The sequence below is a fragment of the Paramisgurnus dabryanus genome, chromosome 13 (assembly GCF_030506205.2).
Source record: "Paramisgurnus dabryanus chromosome 13, PD_genome_1.1, whole genome shotgun sequence".
NCBI lineage: Eukaryota > Metazoa > Chordata > Actinopteri > Cypriniformes > Cobitidae > Paramisgurnus > Paramisgurnus dabryanus.
Window position 1 is genome coordinate 36,891,307 of NC_133349.1, and position 23,859 is coordinate 36,915,165.

General features: G+C 37.9%; 3 protein-coding genes across 3 annotated transcripts in view; 2 read left to right on the top strand and 1 right to left on the bottom strand.

Annotated features, from left to right (window-relative positions):
* Window positions 1-11,820, top strand: part of arhgef2b (rho/rac guanine nucleotide exchange factor (GEF) 2b) — a 52,698-nt gene extending 40,878 nt beyond the window's left edge. The window contains exons 8-21 of the mRNA XM_065243062.2: window positions 34-284; window positions 980-1,105; window positions 1,355-1,472; window positions 1,764-2,015; window positions 2,106-2,182; window positions 2,474-2,646; window positions 5,057-5,124; window positions 5,648-5,836; window positions 6,105-6,209; window positions 6,970-7,022; window positions 7,109-7,150; window positions 9,425-9,475; window positions 9,620-9,998; window positions 10,246-11,820. Of these exons, the coding sequence (XP_065099134.1) occupies window positions 34-284; window positions 980-1,105; window positions 1,355-1,472; window positions 1,764-2,015; window positions 2,106-2,182; window positions 2,474-2,646; window positions 5,057-5,124; window positions 5,648-5,836; window positions 6,105-6,209; window positions 6,970-7,022; window positions 7,109-7,150; window positions 9,425-9,475; window positions 9,620-9,998; window positions 10,246-10,298 (1,937 nt within the window). The 3' untranslated portion in view covers window positions 10,299-11,820. The remainder of the gene's footprint in view (window positions 1-33; window positions 285-979; window positions 1,106-1,354; window positions 1,473-1,763; window positions 2,016-2,105; window positions 2,183-2,473; window positions 2,647-5,056; window positions 5,125-5,647; window positions 5,837-6,104; window positions 6,210-6,969; window positions 7,023-7,108; window positions 7,151-9,424; window positions 9,476-9,619; window positions 9,999-10,245) is intronic.
* Window positions 11,821-13,825: 2,005 nt separating this feature from the next.
* Window positions 13,826-16,926, bottom strand: pmvk (phosphomevalonate kinase). The gene is made up of 5 exons (XM_065274322.2): window positions 16,422-16,926; window positions 16,271-16,334; window positions 15,873-16,025; window positions 15,368-15,497; window positions 13,826-15,192 (listed from the first exon to the last, which is right to left on the bottom strand). Exons 1-5 carry the CDS (start codon window positions 16,508-16,510, stop codon window positions 15,068-15,070), a joined length of 561 nt encoding a protein of 186 aa, XP_065130394.2. The 5' UTR covers window positions 16,511-16,926; the 3' UTR covers window positions 13,826-15,067.
* A 528-nt stretch (window positions 16,927-17,454) lies between these two features.
* eaf1 (ELL associated factor 1) lies at window positions 17,455-22,024 on the top strand. Its single transcript, XM_065243065.2, has 6 exons — window positions 17,455-17,943; window positions 18,154-18,248; window positions 18,338-18,474; window positions 18,691-18,857; window positions 20,786-20,983; window positions 21,186-22,024. Exons 1-6 carry the CDS (start codon window positions 17,841-17,843, stop codon window positions 21,233-21,235), a joined length of 750 nt encoding a protein of 249 aa, XP_065099137.1. The 5' UTR covers window positions 17,455-17,840; the 3' UTR covers window positions 21,236-22,024.
* The last annotated feature ends 1,835 nt before the right edge of the window (window positions 22,025-23,859 follow it).

Here is a 23,859-nt window from a genome sequence, read left to right on the forward strand (position 1 = left end):
CTTTTGTGAACTGATTGCATGCATCTCTCTCAGAGCTCATTCAGACAGAGCTGAACCATGTGCGGACGCTGCGGATCATGGATGGGGTTTATCGCAGAGGGATGCTGGAGGAAGTGTTGTTAGAGATGGGTGTTGTTCATGCCATTTTCCCCTGCTTGGACCAGCTGCTGTCTATTCACTCACACTTCCTGAACCTCCTGCTAACACGAAAGAACCACAGCCTGGCACCTGGTAGCACCCGCAACTTCACCATCCAACAACTGGGAGATATTCTGGTGGAGCAGGTGAGCTTCACACACGTTAGCTTCATGCTTAATTGTAAAAAAATCACAATCTTGATTCAAGCACCTACACAATATCATTCCTTACATATAACATTTCATCTGTCTGTTAAACCATTTGACAGAACGGAGTCACAGCAGTCATCATGTAAAGGGGGATTTTTAAAGAGTTAACAAGCATCATCACACTGAGTGTGCATGCGTGCGTGCGTGCGTGTGTTTGCATTTATGTCAGATTGCGCCCAGCTTCTTTGGAATTTCAAAAAATGTCATTTATTATCAAAAGATAAACAAGAATAACTATGAACATTGCTAAGTGATACTAAAACACTAAAGGATAGCAGTGCTGGAAAATAAAGTGCAAAGATTAGAAAGAAGCTGAACCTTAAATAATTGTAGTTCCCCTATCTGCTGGTTGGTGCCCCTTCAAGCAAAAACGTGAAACTCCACCATGCCCATGAAAAAAAGGTGCCCTGCCATAAACTTTGCGACCTGGAATGCCTTGTTCACTATGATAAAATTAGTATAAAATTTAAAATTGAAGTACCACAAAATGTGTGCACTATATTCCAAATTTCACAAAGACCTTTTGTTTCAGAGCTTAAAAATGTAGCTTTTAAATTATGATATTGCTTAATCTTCTCATACACGTGACTTGCTTGCCTTTCAGTTGTTGTACATTTGTTATTGTTTGTTAGTTTTCAGGTCAGAATGCAGAGGAGATGAGAAAGTGCTATGTGGAATTCTGCAGTCGACACCTTAAAGCTGTCAAGCTCTACAAGGAGCTGTTGGCCCGGGAAAAGAGGTTCCAACAATTCATACGGGTGAGACTTATAAAACTAGAGCTCAGTGTTAGAGGACTTAATTTAATCTTTTATTTACCAATCAAAATATTCATGTAATAGCAGCCTTTCTAACTGAAAGATGTGAACTGTCCCTAGTTTGTGCCTCCTGGTGTTCATTTCGTGAACAAGTTTCACACATAAATGGTTTCATTCTGGTTGACTACATATTGTATGTATTATGTGAAATATTTGGTTAATTTGTTAACTTTGTTGTCTTTTTCTCTTAAGCGAGTGGGCAGGGGTTCTTTACTCCGTCGTCATGGTGTTCAAGAGTGCATTTTACTTGTCACTCAGCGTATCACTAAATACCCTGTGTTGATCCAGCGCATATTAGACAACACTAAAGGTGAGACTATAGTCAGATGTTTACTCTGGACATACAGCCAATCATTGTTAGACTATATCTGTGCAATGTTACGTTGTGAATGTACTATCTGCTGATGGACGTTATTTACATGTAAACAACTGGTATACACAATAACTAACAGAGGTTTCACTTCATAGCATTACTGTTTTGTGTATTTTACTTGGCTAAAACACAATGTCGTCCAGTCAGCATCTAGGATCCGTTTACATTTCCTGCTTTGCAGTTCATGATTTGTTTATTGTCTGTTTTTATTTATTTATGATTTCTCAGGTAGTGAAGAGGAGACTAAGTCTATGGTTCACTCTTTGACTCTGATCCGGGAGCTGCTGCGCTCTGTGGATCAGCAGGTTCAGGAGTTGGAACGAGCACAACGGCTGCAGGAGATCCAGTCCCGTATGGACCCGCGGGCTCAGACAGGGGTTAAGGGTGGAGGCGTGTTTCGTGGAGGAGAGCTGCTCCGCCGCAGACTGGTTCACGAAGGAACATTGCTGTGGAAAACTGCTCAGGGATCCAGACTCAAAGGTACTTTGCTTTAGTCTTAATGTGTGTATGGTAACTAACGCAGTAAATTCTGAAATCCCTTGTGTAAATCATTTTCTTTTCTTTTTGTAGATGTGCATGTTTTGTTAATGACAGACATCCTGGTGTTCATGCAGGAGAAAGACCAGAAATATATTTTTCCCTGTCTGGTGAGTAACAGTCTTCAGTTTGAAAAAGTATAGAAATAAATTCAGCAAATAAAGATCAGGTGCAGTCGCATAGTTCCTTTTCTTATTAAAAATCTTCCTGTACCATTAAATAAGCCTCACACAATCAAATCAATCAAAAAAGATCAAGAGAGCTTACAGAATAAAATACATGTTGTTTTTTATTAGATACTAAATATGCAAAATCCCATACTTTAACCCTTTATACTATTCACATTTTCCGGATCATGAGCATTAAAAAGACTGATCGGGTCCTTATGCTTTTCTTCACAGGACAAACCAGCAGTGCTGTGCCTACAAAATTTGATTGTAAGAGATATAGCCAATCAGGAGCGAGGAATGTTCCTAATCAGCCATTCCACGCCTCCAGAGATGTATGAACTACATGCCTCCTCCAAAGATGTCAGAAACTCCTGGATGAAGATCATTCAGCAGACAGTGAGCAAGTCAGAGTCAACCCAAAACATTTGCACCATACTTTCTGCACAATCAACAACAAAACACTTAGAACATTTCTGCATAACATTTAGTTGTGGCCTGGTGGTTAGAGAATTGTAAACCAAAGGTCAATAGTTTGATTCTCACAGCCGGCAGGTCTCTCCAAAAATACATTCATATCAAAGTACTCACAAGGGACACAAGTTTAATTGTTAACCACGGGTGTTTGGGTGCCGTCTGCACTTAGAGGACATCGCTCATTTTGCTGTTTAATGAAACCTAATAATGTTTTATGTACCAAAGTCATATTTTAGTATATTTTTTCTGAATTCAGCATTTGATAGAAAGTCATCAGTTTCACTTCACTGCATTGCGCAGCAGCATTATTATGAGATACTAGTCATTATTATGATAAAGTTTCTCATTGTTTTGATATACTGACTTTGTCAATCAATGGTGCATGTTTTCCCCTCATTTTTCCACAAAGTGAAAACTTAAAAACGTTAAATATGAGTTTTCTTGGCATTTGAAAATTGTATGAATTCATTTTATATAATTCGCCTAAATTAAACGCCTCAAGTTGGAGGTTCAGTCTGGGCCCATTGATAGGTTGATCTTGCCTTTCATCAAGGCTGATGTTGGAGATCTTGGGCATGAAAAGTTTGGTGACCACTGGGCTAAAAGATACGTCAACCCAAACATACTGGCGAAACACACAGAAAGGAGCACAAATGGACAGCTGTAATTAAGGCTTTTGGTGATAATGTAATTGTTTCACATGTAATTATTATCCCGATTAGTTTTTTTGATTAATTGTGCAGCCCTACTGTAACCACACCCACTGCACAGCGTAAAAAGGTTATTAAAAGTTTGGTACTACACCAGATATCTATCCTTAAAGCTTACAACTCAAATAAGATAATATAGCTGCAAGCAGCGATGGCGGGCCTCGAACGGTTTTTTTTTTTATCCCTATACGGTGCCTCAGAGAAAACGATGGACGGTGGGCAAGTGCATCAAGTGGGTAAATATCAGTGGGCTATTTAATGTTGTTACTTAAGCTGCCTTTCCACTGTACACGACAAACGAAGGCGGATACGCTGGAAGTCATTCATTTCCTATGGAGAGTCGCAAAGGGGCTGCGTGAGGTGACAACCACCTGCGGATGCCTTAATATCGGATCCGTTTTGAGTGTTGGATCTGTTAAAATTTTTTAACTTGTGCGACTAAACCGCATGCGATATGCCGATCGGAAGTGATGTATTTCATTTTATTCCAGTAATAAACTGTGTGTGAGGTGAAAATTATTAATCATTTTTGTTTAACTTGATCAGTAACACTTGAATCCTAAAATTTTTTTTTATTACTGATAATAAATACATTATAGATTTAATTTGTGTATGTTATTATTTTAATCTTGTCTTCATATGTTTTCTCCAAAAAATATTGTCAATCTTTGTCATATATGAATAGCTGTTTATTGTTTCATTCATTTGCGTGAATTTATTTATTCCACCATGGTAAATATATTAGAATGAAGCCTCTTGTGCTGGAATGAGCTTCTCTCCCATATACGATTAAACTGAAACTTCATTACGACTGCCACTAGGAGGAGAACTCTGACTGTCATTTCTGTATGTCGTGTGCAGTGGAAAGGCGGCTTTACCCATTTGGGGACTGTAGACAAACGGGGGCGCTAGTAAGACTTAAGAGAGACACCTTTGTCTGACCTTTTTGTCCACACTTTACAGCTCAACAACAATTTTAATTTAATCTAAGTACGACAAGAGGCCTAAATATGCCTGAAATAAAAGTAAATTTTGAAGCGATACCATGGCAACAGCGTTTGAGATATCAAAAATCTGTTCGCAATATATCATCTCCAATGTCTCGGCATCATCTTGGCCAAGTCTGGTCTCAATCGCATGAATATCCTAGGATGAATATTTAAAAGTTCACCACATACAACTGTCAAAAAATTCACCTTTGTGATTGACACACTTCCTGGTGCCTGTTGGTGGCGCTTTGCCTGGGACTCGCAATAGGCACATCAATGCGATCGGAAAACTTGGCCAAACATACACCCCACGTGTCATCACAATAAGAATTTTTTTGCCATAAATATGAGATGCTTCCTGTTTCTCAGATTTCGCCATTTATCTACACCGTATAGCCCTTTTTTGTAACATCAGTGGCTCTGGGAGACTAAAGAAAAGATTTGACACACTGGTCAAAAAAATCTTTTGATTTCTTGCCGTACGAATGGCTTCATGGGATCTATTGTTTGGAATCTAGCGCATCATTATGTTTCACTTTTGTAACACAGACTCTGTCAAACGCCTTTTTCTGTAGTTAACTTTTAATTCCACTAACACTGGGGTTCTTGGCTTAATCTCTCTTTCACTTTTTCCATTTCAGTTGTCCTTCAAGGGATGATTTTCCTCTGATTGAGACTGAGGACAAAGCTTTGCTTCGCCGGCTTAGAGGTTTGTATTTAAAGGGATAGTTTACCCCAAAATTCTCACCCTCATGTTACAGTTTTTTTTTTTGTATTTTGATGAACACAAAAGCAGATATTTTGATAAATTATGGTTGGCGCACAGTTGTTGTAACCATTGACTTCTTTAGTAGGGAAACAAATATTAGGTAAGAATTGTGATAAATGATGAAGAAGATATTTTGATAAATGAAGGCAAGCACACAGTTGATGGTACCCATTGAACTCCATTGTATTTGTTTTTCCTACTATGTTAGTCAATGGTTACAATCAGCTGTGTGCTTACCATCATTTATCAAAATAACAACTTCTGTGTTCATCAGAAAAAAATAAATTCATACAGATTAAAAACAACATGAGAGTGAGAAAATGTGACAGAATTTTTATTTTTGGTTGATTTATCCCTTTAAAGGGATCTTTTTTAATTTCTTATCTGTTAACAGTCTATCTGTTAATGCTGTCAGATCTTAATTTCTTTGCTGAAATGTATTTTTCTTTCCTCCTGTCTTTAGCTGATATCCAGCAGAAGGATCGTGAAGTTTTAGAGCTGCTACAAGAGCGTGTGACACTCTTCTCTGATCTAGCAGAGGTCACTGGAGGTCAAAATGTTACCCTTCCTACAAACTCCAGAAATGTATTTCGAGCAGATACGCCCTACGCTCCCCAGGCTGAAAGCTTATTGAATGATGCCATCTCTGAAGGTGAGAGAGCAGAGAAATGCTTGGCATATAAAGAATATAGCTCACTTTACAGGGCACGTTACATTATTAATACGCTCGCTTACACGGTTTATCCTTAGCCGCTATATTCTACTTCTTATATTATCTATTGATTTTCTGTGTTCTCCTCTACATCTACTCATGTAAAGCTGCTTTGCAAAAATTAACAATTGTGAAAAGCGCTATATAAATAAAATTGAATTGAATTGAATTGAATTGAATTTTAGTTGTTGTTTTTTTAAACTTTCAGTGGACAGACTGAGTGAAGTGCTGTTGGATTCCAACAATGACCATCGACAGTCCTGCAGGCTGAATGGTGAACAGACAGAGACACCGTTGATTTCGAAAACTACAGGTGCAATAAACATTGACATTTTTATCCACACAGTACTTTGCTCCAAGAAAATTGAACACAAACACATCCTGTAAATGTTTCGGGATCGCACCCTTAAGGGGACCTAATAACATTGCCGTAACATTCATGGAAAGCATTGTGTGTGAACAAGAGGCAGAAACAATGCCGTAAGGGGCGTGCCGTAGTGAGGATGTGCGTTTCATGGCAACAAGAAGTTATGGTTCTGAAGCTAAGATCATTCACCAGCATGACAGAACAGAGCATCACACACTCATTATGATCTTATCATAAACTAAAATGCACGCGTGTGGTTTCTCCAGAGAGAAATCAGGGATAATTAGCAAACTTCAGAAGCTGTGGAAAGAAACTACCAAGTGAAACACGTCATGTGTCTTTACGAGATCTTAACTGTATGTGTGTGTGTGAATGTACGCACAGATTACAAAAAATCATTGGCAGTGTGAATGAACCAAAAATCAAACCATCCAAGACAAATCCCACACGCATATTCCTCATATTTTCTGTAATCTCTGCGTGAAAAGGACTTAATAATGTTTCTTTCTATAACCATATGTCATCATTACGCTGTGTTTATATTTTGGTGGTTCTGTGACTGTTTGGGTGTCTGTGGCATAAAATAAACGCATAGGTGTTTGAGTAGCTGTCTGTATGAACTGGAGTATCACTGGAGTATTTTATGACTATTGAAATGATAATCCAGTTATTTCTTCCTATTTCCTTATCTCTCTCTATTAAATAGATGGAGTGAATTCAGTTAACGGGACTCGGGATATGAAGAAACAATCACACAAGGTAAGACAAAATCCAGCAAAATGCTCTCATATCTGCTGTTTTGTCAGTGAGGTTGATTTCAATGCATTTTTTTCTGCATTTTACAGGACAGGAATGGGAACCAACTACTAGACAAGACATTAAATGAGGTACATCTTTATTTACCTCAAAAGGCTAGATTACCCAAATATAAAAATAATGCCCTTCCTTTAAATATAGGGGAAATCAAGCTCCTTGGTTTTAATTCAAATCCTTGTGTGCCGTTTCTCAGAGACACTGTACATACAGGCAACACAAAAGTCATTTTGACAATATATTAAAGTGTAACTGTGCGTTCACACCAGATGCGCGGAAGAGGCGACAAAAAAGCGTCTTTCGCTCGTAGTTGGACGCTTGAACATTTTGAGTTTACTCGCTTTATACGTGCATAAAAGTTGTGCATGAAATTGTAGTCATTGGAGACTTTCATGCGTAAACTAACGTCATGGGAGGGTCTTATATAGCTTAAAGGGCCATTTCAACGGTAGAAACATTCATCTTTATTGAAAGTGGGTCATATTTGTAGTTGAAATGTAACATAAATTTAGAATTTTGTGCCTATTTGACAGAGAAAAGACAGAACGTGACTTTAGGGCACATTTGTATGAAAAACTACAACTCTCACAATGCACAGCTCTGCAAGCCACTCCCATTAATCGGAACACCACTCAGAAATGCTATTGTGTACATAAATGCCACATTGGTATAACAAAGAAAATAGAAACACTCATTTTATAGTCAGACATCCGTTTATCCCTGCAGGCTTTGGCTGTCGCTTCCAGTCCATGTAATACTCCACAGACGCGCTGGCTCAGCGCTTGTGCTCGTGAGCCGAAACGCGTCTGTGAAATAAACACGCCCAAACACCCGCAAAGTACCTCTCTTGCCCAGGACCATTTACCAGACAAATGTTATGCAATTGTTATACAGAAAGCACACAGCGAAAGTACAGACACTACTAGTCTGTCCAAGCTCGCGCCAGTCCAGGCTTCTCTACGCAGCAGAGGCCGATTGTTGCGGCGTCTTCCTGGGCTCCACTACGCAGCCGAAGCCCGGGCTCCGGCCTACTCCTTGGGCTTCTGTTCCTCCATCTGCCTCAGCTCTTTGCTGTATTGTGGCTCATAAAGGTGCCATGAACAGCGGATTAGAGCATCACGCTTGCAAAATTACCCTCTTCCATATCATATCGATTACCTTCCACTATTATTGTTACATAAAGTCTGGCTCGCTCCAAATAGTCTGTTAGCTTAGCTTAGCATAAAGATGGAGGCTGTCTGTGTTCGTATATTTTTGTAAGTCCCACCCACTGATCTGTAATAGGTCTGTAGGGGTCCCACCCATAGCCCCCACCTTGGAAAAATGAGTAATGAGTGTCTGTAGTCTTTCACCCTCGACAAAGGTACAGCAGTTCCTTATTTCAATGACGCAAAATGTCGATTTTTACATAATTGAAAGAAGGAAGTGCTTCACTGAACTCAATATTTCTCCCGTCTCAGAGGAAACTGAGGGAATGAAGCACGACCATTAAAAAAACATGACTGGGGTTCTAACGATACAAAGCTTATTACAAATCTGTGAAGTACAAATCTGTGAAGTGTCCCTTTAAATTGAGTAAACTTACCAGATTGTTCAACCTGCTCACTCACTTTCTTCCAAACAAGATCCTTTTAATTCCTGTAATAGTATGACGTATATGTCTCATATAGCGATAATGATTGTCCTCCATTGTTGTTTTGTTTTTCTGCCTCCGCCCGCTTCCTGTAATCACGTCACTGCTAGAGCAAGCTCCTAATTGGCTAAAATTCAGATTTTTCAGCTTGCGTGGATCACGCCTGAACGCTCAATTCATACGGACCGCGCTTACCGTGCCGCAAGGATACCTATTCGCATCTTTGCATTGACTTAACATGTAAATCGCTCGCGTTTGCCGCCTCTTCTGCGTCTGGTGTGAACACACCGTTAAGAAGCCAGTCAATCAGCCTGTGCAATAAAGCCTTATTTACAACATTTATAAGTGGTATTTATAAAATGCTGATCTTTATTCACGATAACACACGGCTATGACCGTTTCACTCAACGGTTCTGTTTAGAAATGATGTTTCATGAATAAACCCAAATGATAATCCTGCCTAATAATCTGATTTAGAAAATAACCATTTTAAATAGAAAACCACAACATCTAAGCATTATATCAAAACTAGCTCATTCACAATGGTGATGCACAGTGCATTCAGAAAGTATTCAGACCCCCTTCACTTTAGGAGAAGCCCAGATACAGTGCAGCACAGGGCATTTCTTTTAGCTGATGTCTATGTTTTTATTAAACTGAGAGCATTTGCACTATTTGTGCTTAGTGTGGATATGATGTGTTTGTGTGTTTTTAGGAGGTGTGCCAAAGACTTGTAAACCTCAGCACTCAGCTGCATGCTCTACAGGTGAGATTCACAGAGTTTATGACGACTTCTGTTATAAAGCCACTGATATTTACCCACAATGCATTGTTTGGTTTTTTCGAGAGCCACCATGTAGAGATGGCACTTGCACCGTCTTTTTTAAAAATGTTTATCTCTCTGTGTCAGGCTGCAGTGATCAAACAGGACTCGTTCCTCGAACTATACATGCAGGAGGACTCAAATCATGCTACATCAGCGCACACTATATCCCGGGACACACCGCCAGAAGGGGGCGGTCCAGTGGGTACACAGGAAGATCTGGTACAGCTGCAGCGCAAATACAACCTGTTACAGGAGGAAGTTATACGACTGCGTGCCAACCAGGAAAAAAACAACAAAGCACAAAATCAGCTAGATAAACAATTTCAAAAGCTGCGTGTTAAAGACACGACGGACGGCAGAGACACGCGTGACCTATTGACCTCTAAGGAAACAGTAGATCAGTTAGACAGGGTACAGGAGGGTGGAGAGACGGCCACATCCCCCCGGGCTGACAGTCCCAGAGGTGAGTCCTTCATCTCTCATCAAATGAAAGAAAATTAGAAATTAAAGGACACTGATAAATACAATACGCTTCATTTAATTTATTACATGATGAAATCATTTCTTATTGATAGACAGATTTTTTTGGAAGGGGGGAGAAATGTGACTTATATGTGTGTTTCTGAGAGGTTTTCCTTTGACCTCCATAATACTGCTTGCATGCCAGTCCTCATTAACGCTCGGTCCTCAACAGTGTTTTGTGTGTTCAGATCTGCAGGATATCCCAGAGGAGAGTGAGTGTGGGACTGAAGTTCACAGTTAACATCAAATCAACCTGAAGACCTCTCCACTCATTGACAAATGATGTAAAATAATGTTTATGCTATTACATTTAATATGAATGTAGCTTAGAACAGCTTTGTATTTTTAGATGATTGTGTTTAATTTAAATGGTGTTGTATTTTTTGATGTTTGATGAAAGAATTGAATACTTGATTACAGGTAAAAGAAGTTTGTAAATGCTTTGGCATTACTTGGATTTCTGCATTGATTACTCATAAAATGTGTTTTAAAGTTTCAAAGGCTTTTATTGAAAATGACATTAGGTTTATGCCATGACCGTCGGAAGCAAAAAATAGTAGATGCCATTTTCTTTTATTCTGGTGCCTTTTGATTAAACAATTGCTTGTATAGCCTACAAGTTTTGTTTAGTTTGTAGTGTATCGTCCAGATTTGAGGAAGCAGCAGCAATGAAGTCAAGGTTGTAGTTAAAACGCAGAGTGGAGTTTAATTTATTAGGGCTTTCCTCTTTAGTGAAGTGGTTTTGACTGACGGCACGTGCACAGATGTATGCGCTAAATTAGAGAAAAAGTGAGTGAGTCCAATATCATTGGTCTTAAAAAGTGTGTGGGTCTTGTTCCACCCACATAATGGTTCTGATGCCCATGGTTTATGTGTTGAAGACCATTTTTCCCCAAGACCTCTGCAATTCGCCCTGGTATGCTGTCAATCAATTTCTAGGCCACATCCTGACTGACATCAGCCCATTCTTGTATAATCAATGCTTGTCAGAATTTGAATTCTTGAACATCCTCAAGTAAAAAATAAGAATTTTCTTACAAATATTCTTAACTTTTTTCTTACAAGTGAATTTTAAGAAAAAAATTGCAGTTGTGTATAAATTTTCCTTAGGAATGTATTGTGAACCCAGCCACAGATTCTGAGTAATCACTGCAGATATCCAGATCATTCACCAATGTTTTCTTGGAATTGTTAAAATGAAGGAAACTTTTTACAAGTGAATCTATACTCGATATAACCTCTTCAGAACTGTGTTTCTGATTTTAATCTGTAGATTGTCAGATGTAGCTGTTTCTATAGTGTATCGTCCAGTCAGCTGTTATAATGTTGGGGGGATATTATGGGATATTACTGAGATTATGAAATGTAGCATGTTAAATGCCCCCGTGGGTAAACTGAATGCAGGTATATTTCAATTTAACACTGGTTACATCCAATGAATGAAGGTTATGAAAAGCTGAGATTTTGTTCTGCTAAAAATGTTGATGTGGATAATAATAATCGAATGAAATGGAGAAATAATCAGGAATTCTTTAATGTCCACTTGAAATGACACTAAAGCTTTGTTTAATGTTACACTATTGATATACTGCATGTTTGTACAATGTTGGAATGTTTGAGTTAAAACTCCTTAATCATTGCTGTTAAAACTTTTGTTTTGTATATTGCGTTTTTTACTTGTTTGACATTATTTGTTGGTGGCAATCATGCATTTTGTCACTGAATTTTACACTGTATCTATAAAAATACATTTATAAGTTTTAGTCTTTTTTCAGACACTCTTTCTTGCAAGAAAAAGCACATTTGCTGAAACCACCTGGTAGGAGTAGTGTGAATATGTGGGTCAATCTTACAACTAATACAATTCAGACATTAGACGTTCATGGTCTCATTGACCAGCCATGATACTAAAATTGCCTGTTTTTTGTTATTATGACATTTTTATGAGATTATAACAGTGCTATTGGGAGGACACGTTTGATGTTGCTGTTCATTTTAATTCTGACATGAGATAAATAAAATGAAGATATTTAGCACACTGCAAAAAATCACTTTCTTGCTTAGTATTTTTGTCTAAAAACTCTTAAATTAAGATGGATTTTCTTGATAAGTATAATGACCTAAGAAATGCCAATGTGGAAAGCAAAAAACTTTTTTCCTTAAACACTTAATTCAAGAATTTCAAGAAAAATGTTCTTAACCTATTGGCAGCTTTTCTGCTTATTTTATGCACAAATTCACTTAGATTTTCTTTGCCTAAAAACTAGACTTATTTTCTTAGGTCATTTTGCTCATCGAGAAAATACATCTTGATTTAAGAATTTTTAGATATTTGTACAGAAAACAAGACAAAAATACTAAGTAAGAAAGACATTTTTTTTGCATTGCCCACTTTTAGCCCCAGAAATCACTCCAAAATTTATTCAGGAGTTACACAGATGTGCCAGCCAATAGTTGAGTAAGTGAACTTATCTAAATAAAAAAATAGTTTGACCCTGGATTTTGCTGTTATATATGTATTTCCTGTACAGAATTTATCCTAGTCCCAGAATAAAATGCATGTTTGAGCTGGATCAGTTTAATAACATCTTGCACTAATGTATCTTAACATATATCAGTGCCATTTTTTGTCTTAAAATGCACACCAGTAAAATTTATTTCTAAGGTATGTTTGTATAAAACTACATAAATGTCCTTAAATAACTAAGAAATAGTCCTGGATTAATCTAAACCAGTAATTCTCAAAGTGTGGTCCGCGGACCACCAGTGGTCCGCCAAACCCCCCCAGTGGTCCTCCAAAAATGACCTAAACTGTTTATACAATCGTCACTTATTTAAGTAGATTTTTAATGCACTTGCAAAACTGTGATATCAGTTCTTGCCTTTCTGTTTTAATAACGTAAAAATGGATCGGTGGCTAAACCAAAGAGGAGTCAAAAGAAAAGATGAAGCGTCAACTGAAATCAACAAAAATCCACAGATCTGTAAGTTTTGTAATGTACTAGTTTTTGTTTCAATTGTAAAATCCCTGTAATTTCAGTGATTTTGGGCATTAGGTGAACATTTATTTTCAGTATTTTGTTGTTACCATACAGTAGTTACAACCATAGACTTCATATACCCCCACCTCAGTTTTAAACTAAGGGCTCTTTGGAATGACATTAAGTGGGACCTAGGCTGTTACAGTATGTTTAATTGCATTTTTTTTTCACATGTGCAGTTTGTTGTTCATATTAAGCTGCAACTCATTTCACATTTACTTTTTCAAATCAAATAAAATTCATATAATAATTTTTGAACATAGCATTGCATTTGTTTTTTAAAAATTAGTTTTTGACTTGAAACAGTTGCATATTAAACTTAAATTTAGCTTATCCTTCCTATTTTGTTTTTTTTTTCGGGGAGTGTTAGATTGGGATTCTGTTAGGTGGTCCTCAGAAAAAAATTGGAAGATAAAGTGGTCCTTGGGCTGAAAAAGTTTGAGAAACACTGTTCTAAACCCTATCTGGGAAAATGACCATTTGTGTACTATCCAAATACTTCGAACAGGCCAGAAGTAACGTCCAGTCCAGGGTTTACAAACCCTGGGTTCTGCCCTTCGAAGGGAGTAGGACATAGCTCACTTTGGTTTGGAAAATCCCCATTGTATGTTCCATGGGATTGGAACGACAACCTTTTGCACTGATACACAATGCCCTACCAAGTAAGCTACATAAACACAATGATCATTTACAAAACATGATTTTATATATTTTTTATATAAAATATTTTAATTTTAAAATAAAATCTTTGCAACAGCTCGTGGACAAATTCTCATAGCGCACACATCAGTCTTATTTTGCATATGAAGCAGTATACATTTCTGTCTGTTGATCCTCAACACAACCACAGGTTTGTAGCCTACTCATCATCTTCCAGACAGTTATTGTTAAAAAATACAAAGAGGAATGTTCATTAAAATTATACTTAAGATTCCAGATAAAGAAATAATAATAAAAAAACTTTAAAATTCAAGAACATTTCAAACACTGAAATCACACAAAACTAAAATATTTTAAGTTTCAAGACCCTATATGAATCCATGAATGAAAACGTATCTTTTCAAAACATCTATTTCCTTGATATTAACTCGTCTTACATAAAGAGAGAATGCTGTTCACAAGAACAGCACAAATGAAGTTTTGTTGAAGCCATGAACAGCACACGTTGATCCTCAGCTTTGTGATAATGTTGTAACACATCCCAGCATTACTATTTAACACATGAATCACAGCTCAATTTAATGCCATCAGAATCCATCAACACTGCAGTACTACTTGCCCTGAAAGTTAATAAACTTGTAATCGTTTAAACAGCATCACCCTTACAAACCCTCATTGTTTTGTTTAAAACAGCAAATTCTTAATAACTTGCCACCTGACTGTGGGATATTAAAATAAATATTTTAGACTTAAAGTTGCCGTAGAAAGTAAAACTGCATTTACCTAGGCATAGATGAATAATGAGAGCTCTGTACATGTAATGAAATATCGTGAGCCTCAAACACGATTGTGTAAACCTTGTGCATGCAAAAGACCGCTGAAAAAACAGACCAATCTCAACATAACACCAACTGTGACATTACAATCCAGATGTACACCCAAACATTAAATTACACATTAAATTAATTACAATTATGTTGTGACTGCTGAGTTATGCTACTTTATGCTATCTGCTAATGTTTATTGATGTTACAGTTACGTTTTGCAGGTCCATTATAAAAAAAACATAAACCTTTTGCACTTGATGAAGACCCATACATTATATGTAAATATCAGAGAACAATTAAACAGATTATTTCAATTCATTCCTTGGCACCTTTAAGGAAATTTGTTGCGGTTAGCTTGTAGTGTTGCCTTACTTATGTAGAAGAACAGATTTAGTTTGCATAATTACTTGTAGCTTCAAAGAAGAGTCAACATATGTGAAACATCTTTATCAAGTTAGTTTAATCCTCTGTGAGGTCTCCCGTTATTTAACCAATGACAGAAGTCCCTGCAGCTGTTTCTCCAGAACATCATCTTCATCGTTCTGAATGATCCAGTCAAACTTCACTCCCTCATCTAAACCACACTCAGACTCAGCATCATCTATACCTGCACAGGCACATTCACACTAGAATTAGACTTATCATTGGGAAAACTGCTAATATTTACAATATGTACAGTACCTAAATGAACACAACAGAAAGTAAACAGGGAGAATGAAACAAATAGGTATGGTAGAGGACAATAACTGCAGTGTGTTTGCCATTGTTTTGTGGTCTTTTACCTGCAGTAAAACTCCAGCCCCTCTGTGATCGTGTTTTCTCAGACGCCTCAACACGAACGCAGATGCATTTATCAGGAAACTCCTTAAGAAACCAGTGCACGTCTGATAATCTTCTACAGTCACTGATTATCTGAAACATGAATGGTGAACAATATGTATCAGTCGCAATTTTATTACCTTACAAAAGGAATACACTACACAGGTTTTTCATATGGCATGCATCGTACACTGCTTGACTTTAAAAATGGTTACAGTGAAAAACTGGACGTCAGACTTTCACATCGATCTAAACACCTTACGTCAGGTGAAACAAACGTGAATATGCAGAAGATGACTACAGTAGTTACTCTGCGTGTTTTGAGTGTCAAAAGAAAAGAAACGAGCCAAGCCATTTAGGTGCATACACTACGATATGTGTTCTATAATCAGCTCAAAATATCATCAAGCATACCATTTTGTCAACCTAAAGCTATAGTACTACGTGTTGTTGTCAGTATACTCATACCCAGATTGGTTGTATGGCATTTTTAATGGCCAGTCTACAGAAGAAGCCAGAGTCCTTCTGCCTCTTCATCTCACCCCATTGAATCATGTCGGCCCGATACTTCTCCTTATACTGACCAGAACCCAAGAGCTCCTTATAGCTTAAATTATGATCCTGATGTTCAGAAATACAAGAAATACAACAACCCAATAAATATGTAAACATCATCCATAATAGCAATTGGAAAATACAACAATGTCAAAAACTATTTACCATGTGAATTGTAGTTTCCAGTTAGACATCAATACACACACACGCGCACGCACACGCACACACAGTATATGTATATTATAGGTAATTCTCAGGAAACCACTGAAACGTCATCTTCAGTTATATTTCTATTAAAAGTACAGGTGTACCTGAGCATACTGCTGTTTGAGAGGTCCAGACAGTCTGATAATGCAGCACATTTCTGAAGTCAGTCTGGAATGTAAAACGTAGCGCATTTACGTTCAGTCATGTCATACATGCATATTAAAATCAAATGTCACAAAGATCTTGAAATTGTACCTTTTTTGCATTAAGTCAGTCACATAATCCTTTCCTGATTTTCGTTTTCCACTGAATAACAGAACAATCCTCGGCTCTGCTGGTGACATGGCTTTACCTTCATTTACTCACACTTATACACATGTATCATCTGTACCGATAGCGCTCATATTGAAACAGGAACGCCTTCATGCTGAAATACCGTACTAAAGCAAAGATCGTGGACCCATCATATTTACAAACATGCTTTGATGATTCTATTTCAGTTTTCTTGCCTAGTCCTGATGATTTCGTATTTACGGCTCTAGTTTAGGTAATAGTAGAGAGTGTTTGTTTTAATTGTGCAGTCTGTGAATATATATGCGCGACAGAAGTGGAAGTAATTATAAAATAGTTACGGTAATCGGACGACCGTCACGCCACCAGCTGACAGGGCATGTGTCAAATTAATTTATAATTCAATATTATAATAACTGTATAATCTTTGTTTAATTATAAAAAAATACTGAAAACGAACATGCGCCTAACAACAATGTTTATTAACCATCGAAAGTCTTTTGTTTTGTCAATCTGGACCCGGAAGAGGAATGACCCAAACGTTTCACCGGATTTAAAAATGAATTATAATACTACTTTTAGTTTATTTGTTTTTTGTTGATTGCTGCACATGCTACAAGTTATTGTGTTCAATAAATCTAATAAATATAAACATTTTACAAATAGCATTATTTACCCATTGAAATGTATGGAGTTTGCGTAAAAGCTGATGGATACTTTATTAATTTTCTTATGAGTGAAAAATGTAAGCATATTTTTTAAATAAATAAAAAAGTTTATTATTTTTGCACTATTGATGGCATTTTTATTATTTCCGTTGATCTGTGGCACGGAAATCTCTCCAGTTCCCGTTAGAGAATGGTCCAAAGCAAAACAGAATTTACCATCAATTGGTTATTTAAAATTTAAACTCTTTTGATCATTATTTTTCTTTCCTGCGCTTCATAATCCAATCCAATAGGTGGCGGGAATGCACCATGTAAGTTAGCTGCCAACCATAAGTAACACATGCCTAGACGGGACATTGCCGCTCTACAGATGTCAGCGACTGCGACCCATCCCACGTCGTTGTCTATAAACACATATAAGATAACGTGGGAGCTGCGTTTTCTTCGCAATCGATTTCAATTTTTTTAAGATCTACATGAAGTACAAAATGACGCATCGCAGCAACGGACCAAAGCGTTCGATGCCACATCTAGGCATTATTATATCTATGCCATGAAGTACCAGAAGAAGTAGAAGTGACCCGGAAACGTTAGTTCTGTCAGGGGTGTTTTGAAACAATTTGTAATTTCTAGTTCGCCAGAGGTTAGTTTTAAGAGCCTAATATTAATACACAAAGAATTGATGTTTAACTGGAGACAGGTGTGATGTGCAGTGATGAACGGCAGCTCGAACCCGCCTCTGGATAAAGACGAGCATGTGTTAAAGCTCGGAGACAGTTTTGAGAAGAGACCAAAATCATCTTTTCACACCATCAGATGTGAGTCTACATATATGAAGACAAAATATATTACACATATAATCAACAACCAATCAGCCATATAATACAGCCTTGTGTGCATATACTTTCCAAAAGTTGTTATTCTTACTGAATGTGTAACTTACACTCTCGGTGTTAATGCATATATTTATTTTAAGATAAAAACAAACGTGATTGTCATGTGTTTTAAACATGTTCTGTTTTGCACAGATGATTTTAAGCCAGCATCGATTGATACGTCTTGTGAAGGAGATTTACAAGTAGGAAAAGGAGATGAGGTCACCATCACATTACCACACATACCAGTAAGAGCAAACTTTGAGTTTTTCCTGTTTTATGGGTTTGTTTTTGGTGACTAGATTGATTCATTATATGCTACATTATTTTCCTAAAGGGCTCCACTCCACCAATGACAGTGTTTAAGGGCAACAAAAGGCCATATCAGAAAGACTGTGTGCTGATCATCAATCATGACACTGGAGAGTTTATGTTGGAAAAGCTCAGCAGCAGCATACAAGTCAAGAAAACAAGGTGAGCCGTTAAATTAAGTTGATCAGTTTCCAGGTCGTAGGATGTGGGATGTAGGAGCGAGGAGGCATATTGAGAAGCACCCAAGCTGTACATTCACCCATGATCTTTGTAGTGCTGTGGTAACATTGCATGTGGTGGCTGGTTATCACACTGTGTAAGCTCTTGTTTCCTGAGTGATGTCTGTTGTAAATGATGTTGTTTGTGTGTGATTGCCAGAGCTGAGGGCAGCAGTAAGATCCAGGCTCGCATAGAGCAGCAGTCTGTGAGAACTAACCAGCTGACACCACAGTTTCGGGCCCCTGTCAAGCCAGGAGCAGGTACTAAGACCTCGCCGACTAAGGACAACCCTTCGCCTGAGCCTCAACTGGATGACATCAAACGAGGTTAGAGCTTTCTGCTCAATTGATTAAGCAGGAATTAGAGCTAGGCATTTAATGAAGTTTATTTAACTAAGTTCAGGAGAGCATGGTCATGTAATCCAACCAATCAGCGTAAAGAGGTTTCTATATATTCCCAGGTTGCTCTGATAGTGGCCTTCAGCTCTTCTGCATTGTTTTGTCTGGCATATTGCATCTTCCTCTTCACAATACGTTAAGGTCATGCAAGTTTGCTGGGCAATTAAGAACAGGGATGCCATGGTCCTTAAACCAGGTACTGGTTAATGGCACCCCAAACCATCACTGACTGTGGAAACTTTACACTGGCCCTCAAGCAACGTGGTTTATGTGCCTCTCCTCTCTTTCTTCAGACTCTGGGACCCTGATTTCTTAAGGAAATGCAAAATTTACTTTCATCAGAGAACATAACTTTGGACCACTCAACAGCAGTCCAGTTCTTTTTGTCTTTAGTCCAGGCGAGGTGTTTAACAGTGGCTTGCGCGACAGCTGAAACTCATGTCTTGCATACGTCTGTGCATAGTGGTTCTTGAAGCATTGACTCCAGCTGCAGTCCACTCTTTCTGAATCTCCCCCACATTTTTGAATGGGTTTTGTTTCACAATCCTCTCTAGGGTGCAGTTATCCCTATTGCTTGTACACTTTTTCTACCACATCTTTTCCTTCCCTTCGCCTCTCTATTAATGTGCTTGGACACAGAGCTCTGTGAACAGCCAGCCTCTTTTGTCATGACCTTTTGTGTCTTGCCCTCAAGGTGTCAATGGTCGCCTTTTGGACAACTGTCAAGTCACCGGTCTTCTTCATGATTGTGTAGCCTACGGAACTAGACAGAGAAACCTTTTAAATGCCTTTGCATGTGTTGTGAGTTAATTAGCTGATTAGAGTGTGTTACCTGGGGCACGTTCAATCTCACACCGGTGCGCAACGTTTTGCTACGGTTTCCGGGTTGAACGACATGTTTCCTGGAAACGGTGTGCAACGGAATGCAACAGGTTTTAGAAGCGTTTTCTCTTGTTTGGTGGGTGTGTCAGAAATGTCCGCCCAATCAGCGGCAAGATGTATAAAACCACGCGATAGTAAAGAAACAGCTCGCTCAATGGGTTCAAGTTGGAATGTTGTCTTTCATTCTGGACGGCAAGGTCAGTGACTGTAACATCGAGGGTATTTTACAGTATTAAACACACATTTATAACGATTTCATCAGGCTTCAGAAACATTTAAAAAAGAACACAAAGAATGGCCTCTCAGCTACCGTAGTTGCAACTCTTGCGTCATCACAACAGGGTGTTCAATGAATCACCGTTTCAGTTTAATAAACGTTGTGCAACGTTTTGTCGGGGCTGAACGCAGCCCAGGTGTCTTAAAAATTAAACCTTTTCGCAATATTCAAATTTTCTGAGATACTGAATTTGTGATTTTCCTTAGTTGTCATTTATAATCATCAAAATGAAAATAAATAAACATTTGAAATATATCAGTATGTGTGTTATGAATGGATATAATATACAAGTTTCACTTTTTGAATGGAATTAGTGAAATAAATCAACTTTTTGATGATATTTTAATTATATGACCAGCACCTGTAAAAGAGAGTTCAAAGTTAAGCCAATGTCAGCTGACTCCCTAGCTGTTGAAAAAGCTCATAGGAAAAAACCCTGTTTCAAGAGTCAGCAAATCATCGGCAACACACAGATCACCTTTGACTTCTGCCATCTGATTGAGTTTTTTAACGTCCCCCTGTGGTGACAATCAAGTTTTTATTGTTGGCGGCGCATACATGAATATTCATTTTCTGGTTTCACATTCCAGCTCCCCTGTCGACAGTGTCTAGCTTTATTTGAATATTTTCATTTATAGCTTCTGCTTAATTCATCCATGTATTTTATGCTGATCTCTTTTCTTCTGTGATGTCTCAGAGCTGCGTGCCGAGGTGGACATCATTGAGCAAATGAGCAGCAGCAGCAGCTCTTCAGACTCTGGCAGTTGTTCTGGCAGCGGTGACGATAGCTCGTGCAGTGATGGGGAACAGGAAGCTCATGTCTCACCCAACAGGAACAGCGTGGCAAATGGCACAAACACATCACAGGCTAACAACCAGTTGATGAATACACTGAGTGAGTGTTAACCTATACAAGCTTATCATTATCATATCCATCACTTTCTTCACCACTGCAGTCAGACTTGGGGACAAAATTCCTTTATTAATACAGAACAACAACGGTCTGATATGAAATTACACATTTTGTGATGTACAAATTATAAACTAATTCAGTCTGTAGGACAAGAGGTGATGATGTTTTGTTGATGTTTTCTTAGGGAACGATCTTCAGCTGAGTGAATCTGGCAGTGACAGTGATATCGACTGATCTACTCTTTGATGTCTTGCTATTTAAATAAATTGTTCTTTCTGTGTTTTATATGTTTAGTAATACTTTGCAGTGATGTTATTTTTAGCTTTAATGGTTCCATATTACAGGACAGGGATTTCCAACTCTGTTTCTGGAGATCTACCCTCCTACGTACTTTAGTTCCAACCCTTGGTTACTGAAGAGCTTCATTAGTTGATTTAACGTTTTTGATTGGGGTTGGAGCCGAACTCTGCAGGATAGTTGCCCTCCAGGGACAGGATTGGAGACCCCTATTTTATACGATTTGGAGGAGAATGTATTATTAACTTTTTTGCATGTAGTGTAAAATTTGTTTCTAATGCAGAGTTAAATATTTGAAAAAGTAACAAAAACCATAAAGTTTGAAATTGCCCTGTATGGTTCTAAATGTTTATCTGTATTTTTATTAACCTTTAACCAGTCACATAGTTTATTCTTCTGTGTTCGTTGTTACATACAACAACATACAGGCTGCCTGTAAAACATTTTTAGCAATACCTAAAGCAGATTGAAGTTACTTGTTTTTTTATTTTATTTATTTTTATTTTATTTTTTGGAGGAAATGAGGGTTAAATTCAGATGATGTAATTCTTGTTTGCAAAGCCCCTTTTTAAATCTGTAATATGACTTGATTTTCTGTAATAGTTTGTGGGGCTGATTTTAACTAAATGGAAATCTATGGATTTAAACAGTGCAAACTAGTTAAATGATGATGTAAATGATGTAAAAAAGTACAAATCAGATTAATTAAATGTGTATTAAAGTGTCTATTAGTGTAAGTCATTATAATTTAATTATGGTTATCAATGTTTGTCTAACCTCACTGGTACAGTTAAGTCTACTTCATCACTGCAACATCAATGCTTTACCTCCAAAAGTGACTCAATCCCCATAGACCCCCCTGTTAAAATTCCTAAAAAAAGCTTTACAGCAGAAGATCGTGTTTTTGATGACAACTGAGTTGAGTTGAAGTTTATTTGCCATTTGTACTAGTACAGCCATACAGGTACATAGGAATTTTTGTAGCAGAGCTCGCTGAGTCAACATTGAAGAAAAACAATACAAAAATCGACATAAGAGAACAACTTACAGACTCCACACAATAAGTAAACTGCATACAAAAAATAAACTGCACACAATAAATAGACTCTTAAAAAATACATTCACGAAAAACAGCACAAACCTGTATCTATCCACTCAGACAATAAAAATTATCACTGACTAAAATATTGCACCAGAAAAACATCCACATTTAGTTTAGTTTAATTAAAAAAACTCTTTATACTGTCCCAAAATGGTACGAAGTATAATTATTTAAACTTACTATACAGCTACCTCAACATCTCTATATAAAAGTAGACATGTTTGTTCCCTCGGCAATGTCCTTCGCCATTAGTCTTACTGTTGCTGGAAAAAAACTATTATAAAACCGCACCCTGTGCGAAATAATACTGTCCGGTCTGCCATATCTCAAATTGTAAATTGAATGCTTAGGCCTAACCATTGAATGTGCAGGGTGGTGTATGTCCCTGAGAATGTTCGTAGCTCTCTTCCTGCAGCGTTGTGTATATAAAATATCCATGGATGGAAGGTCCACTCCGATGACCTTCTCTGCGGTCTTTACAACTCTTTGGAGCGCTCTCCTTTCTGCCTGTAGTGCTTCCAAACCAGACAGTGATTCCATTTGTTAGGATGCTCTCCACAAGTCCTCTATAGGCCTGGATAAGTGGCTTGCGGCTAAGTCCTGCCTTCCTTAGCAGCCTAATAAAGTAAAGCCGCCGTTGGGCCTTCTTCACTGTTGCGACAGTGTTTATGGTCCAGCTCAAATTAGATGAAACATGCAGGCCTAGGAACTTGTAACTTTCAACCTTTTCCACCTCCATCCCCTTAATGACCAATGGCTGTAAAAACTGATTTTTCTTTCTAAAATCCATGATGAGTTCTTTTGTTTTATCTACATTTAAAATTAGATCATTATCATCACCATAAGCCAGAATTTTGTTTCATCCCCACCTTTGATCAGGCCCAAGACAGTTGTGTCGTCAGCATATTTAATAATTGCGGTGTTATTTTGGGAAGTAGCACAATCATGTGTGTAGAGAGTGAAGAGTTTTGGACTGAGACAACAACCCTGAGGTGTTCCTGTGCTTAGTGTCAGCTCATTTGAGATGTTTCCCCCCCATCCTCACTTTTTGTGGTCTGTCAATAAGAAAATCCAAGACCCAGTTACAAGTGGTGGTTGGAACCCCGAGGTCGACCAGCTTCTCAATTAACTTACTAGGTCGAATCGTATTGAAGGCAGAACTATAGTCCAAGAAAAGCATTCTTACGTATGTTCCACTCTGGTCCAGGTGTTGAAGAGTGATGTGCAAAGCTATGGAAACTGCATCATCCACTGATCTGTTAGGACGATAAGCAAACTGTAAGGGGTCAACAGTGTCCGGAACCACAGAGTTAATGTGTCTGAGTACAAGTTTCTCTAAGCACTTCATGGGTACCGATGTCAAAGCGACTGGCCTGAAGTCATTCAAGGTAGATGTGTCTGCTTTCTTAGGGACCGGTATGATAATAGATGACTTAAATAAACGTGGTACCACACCATG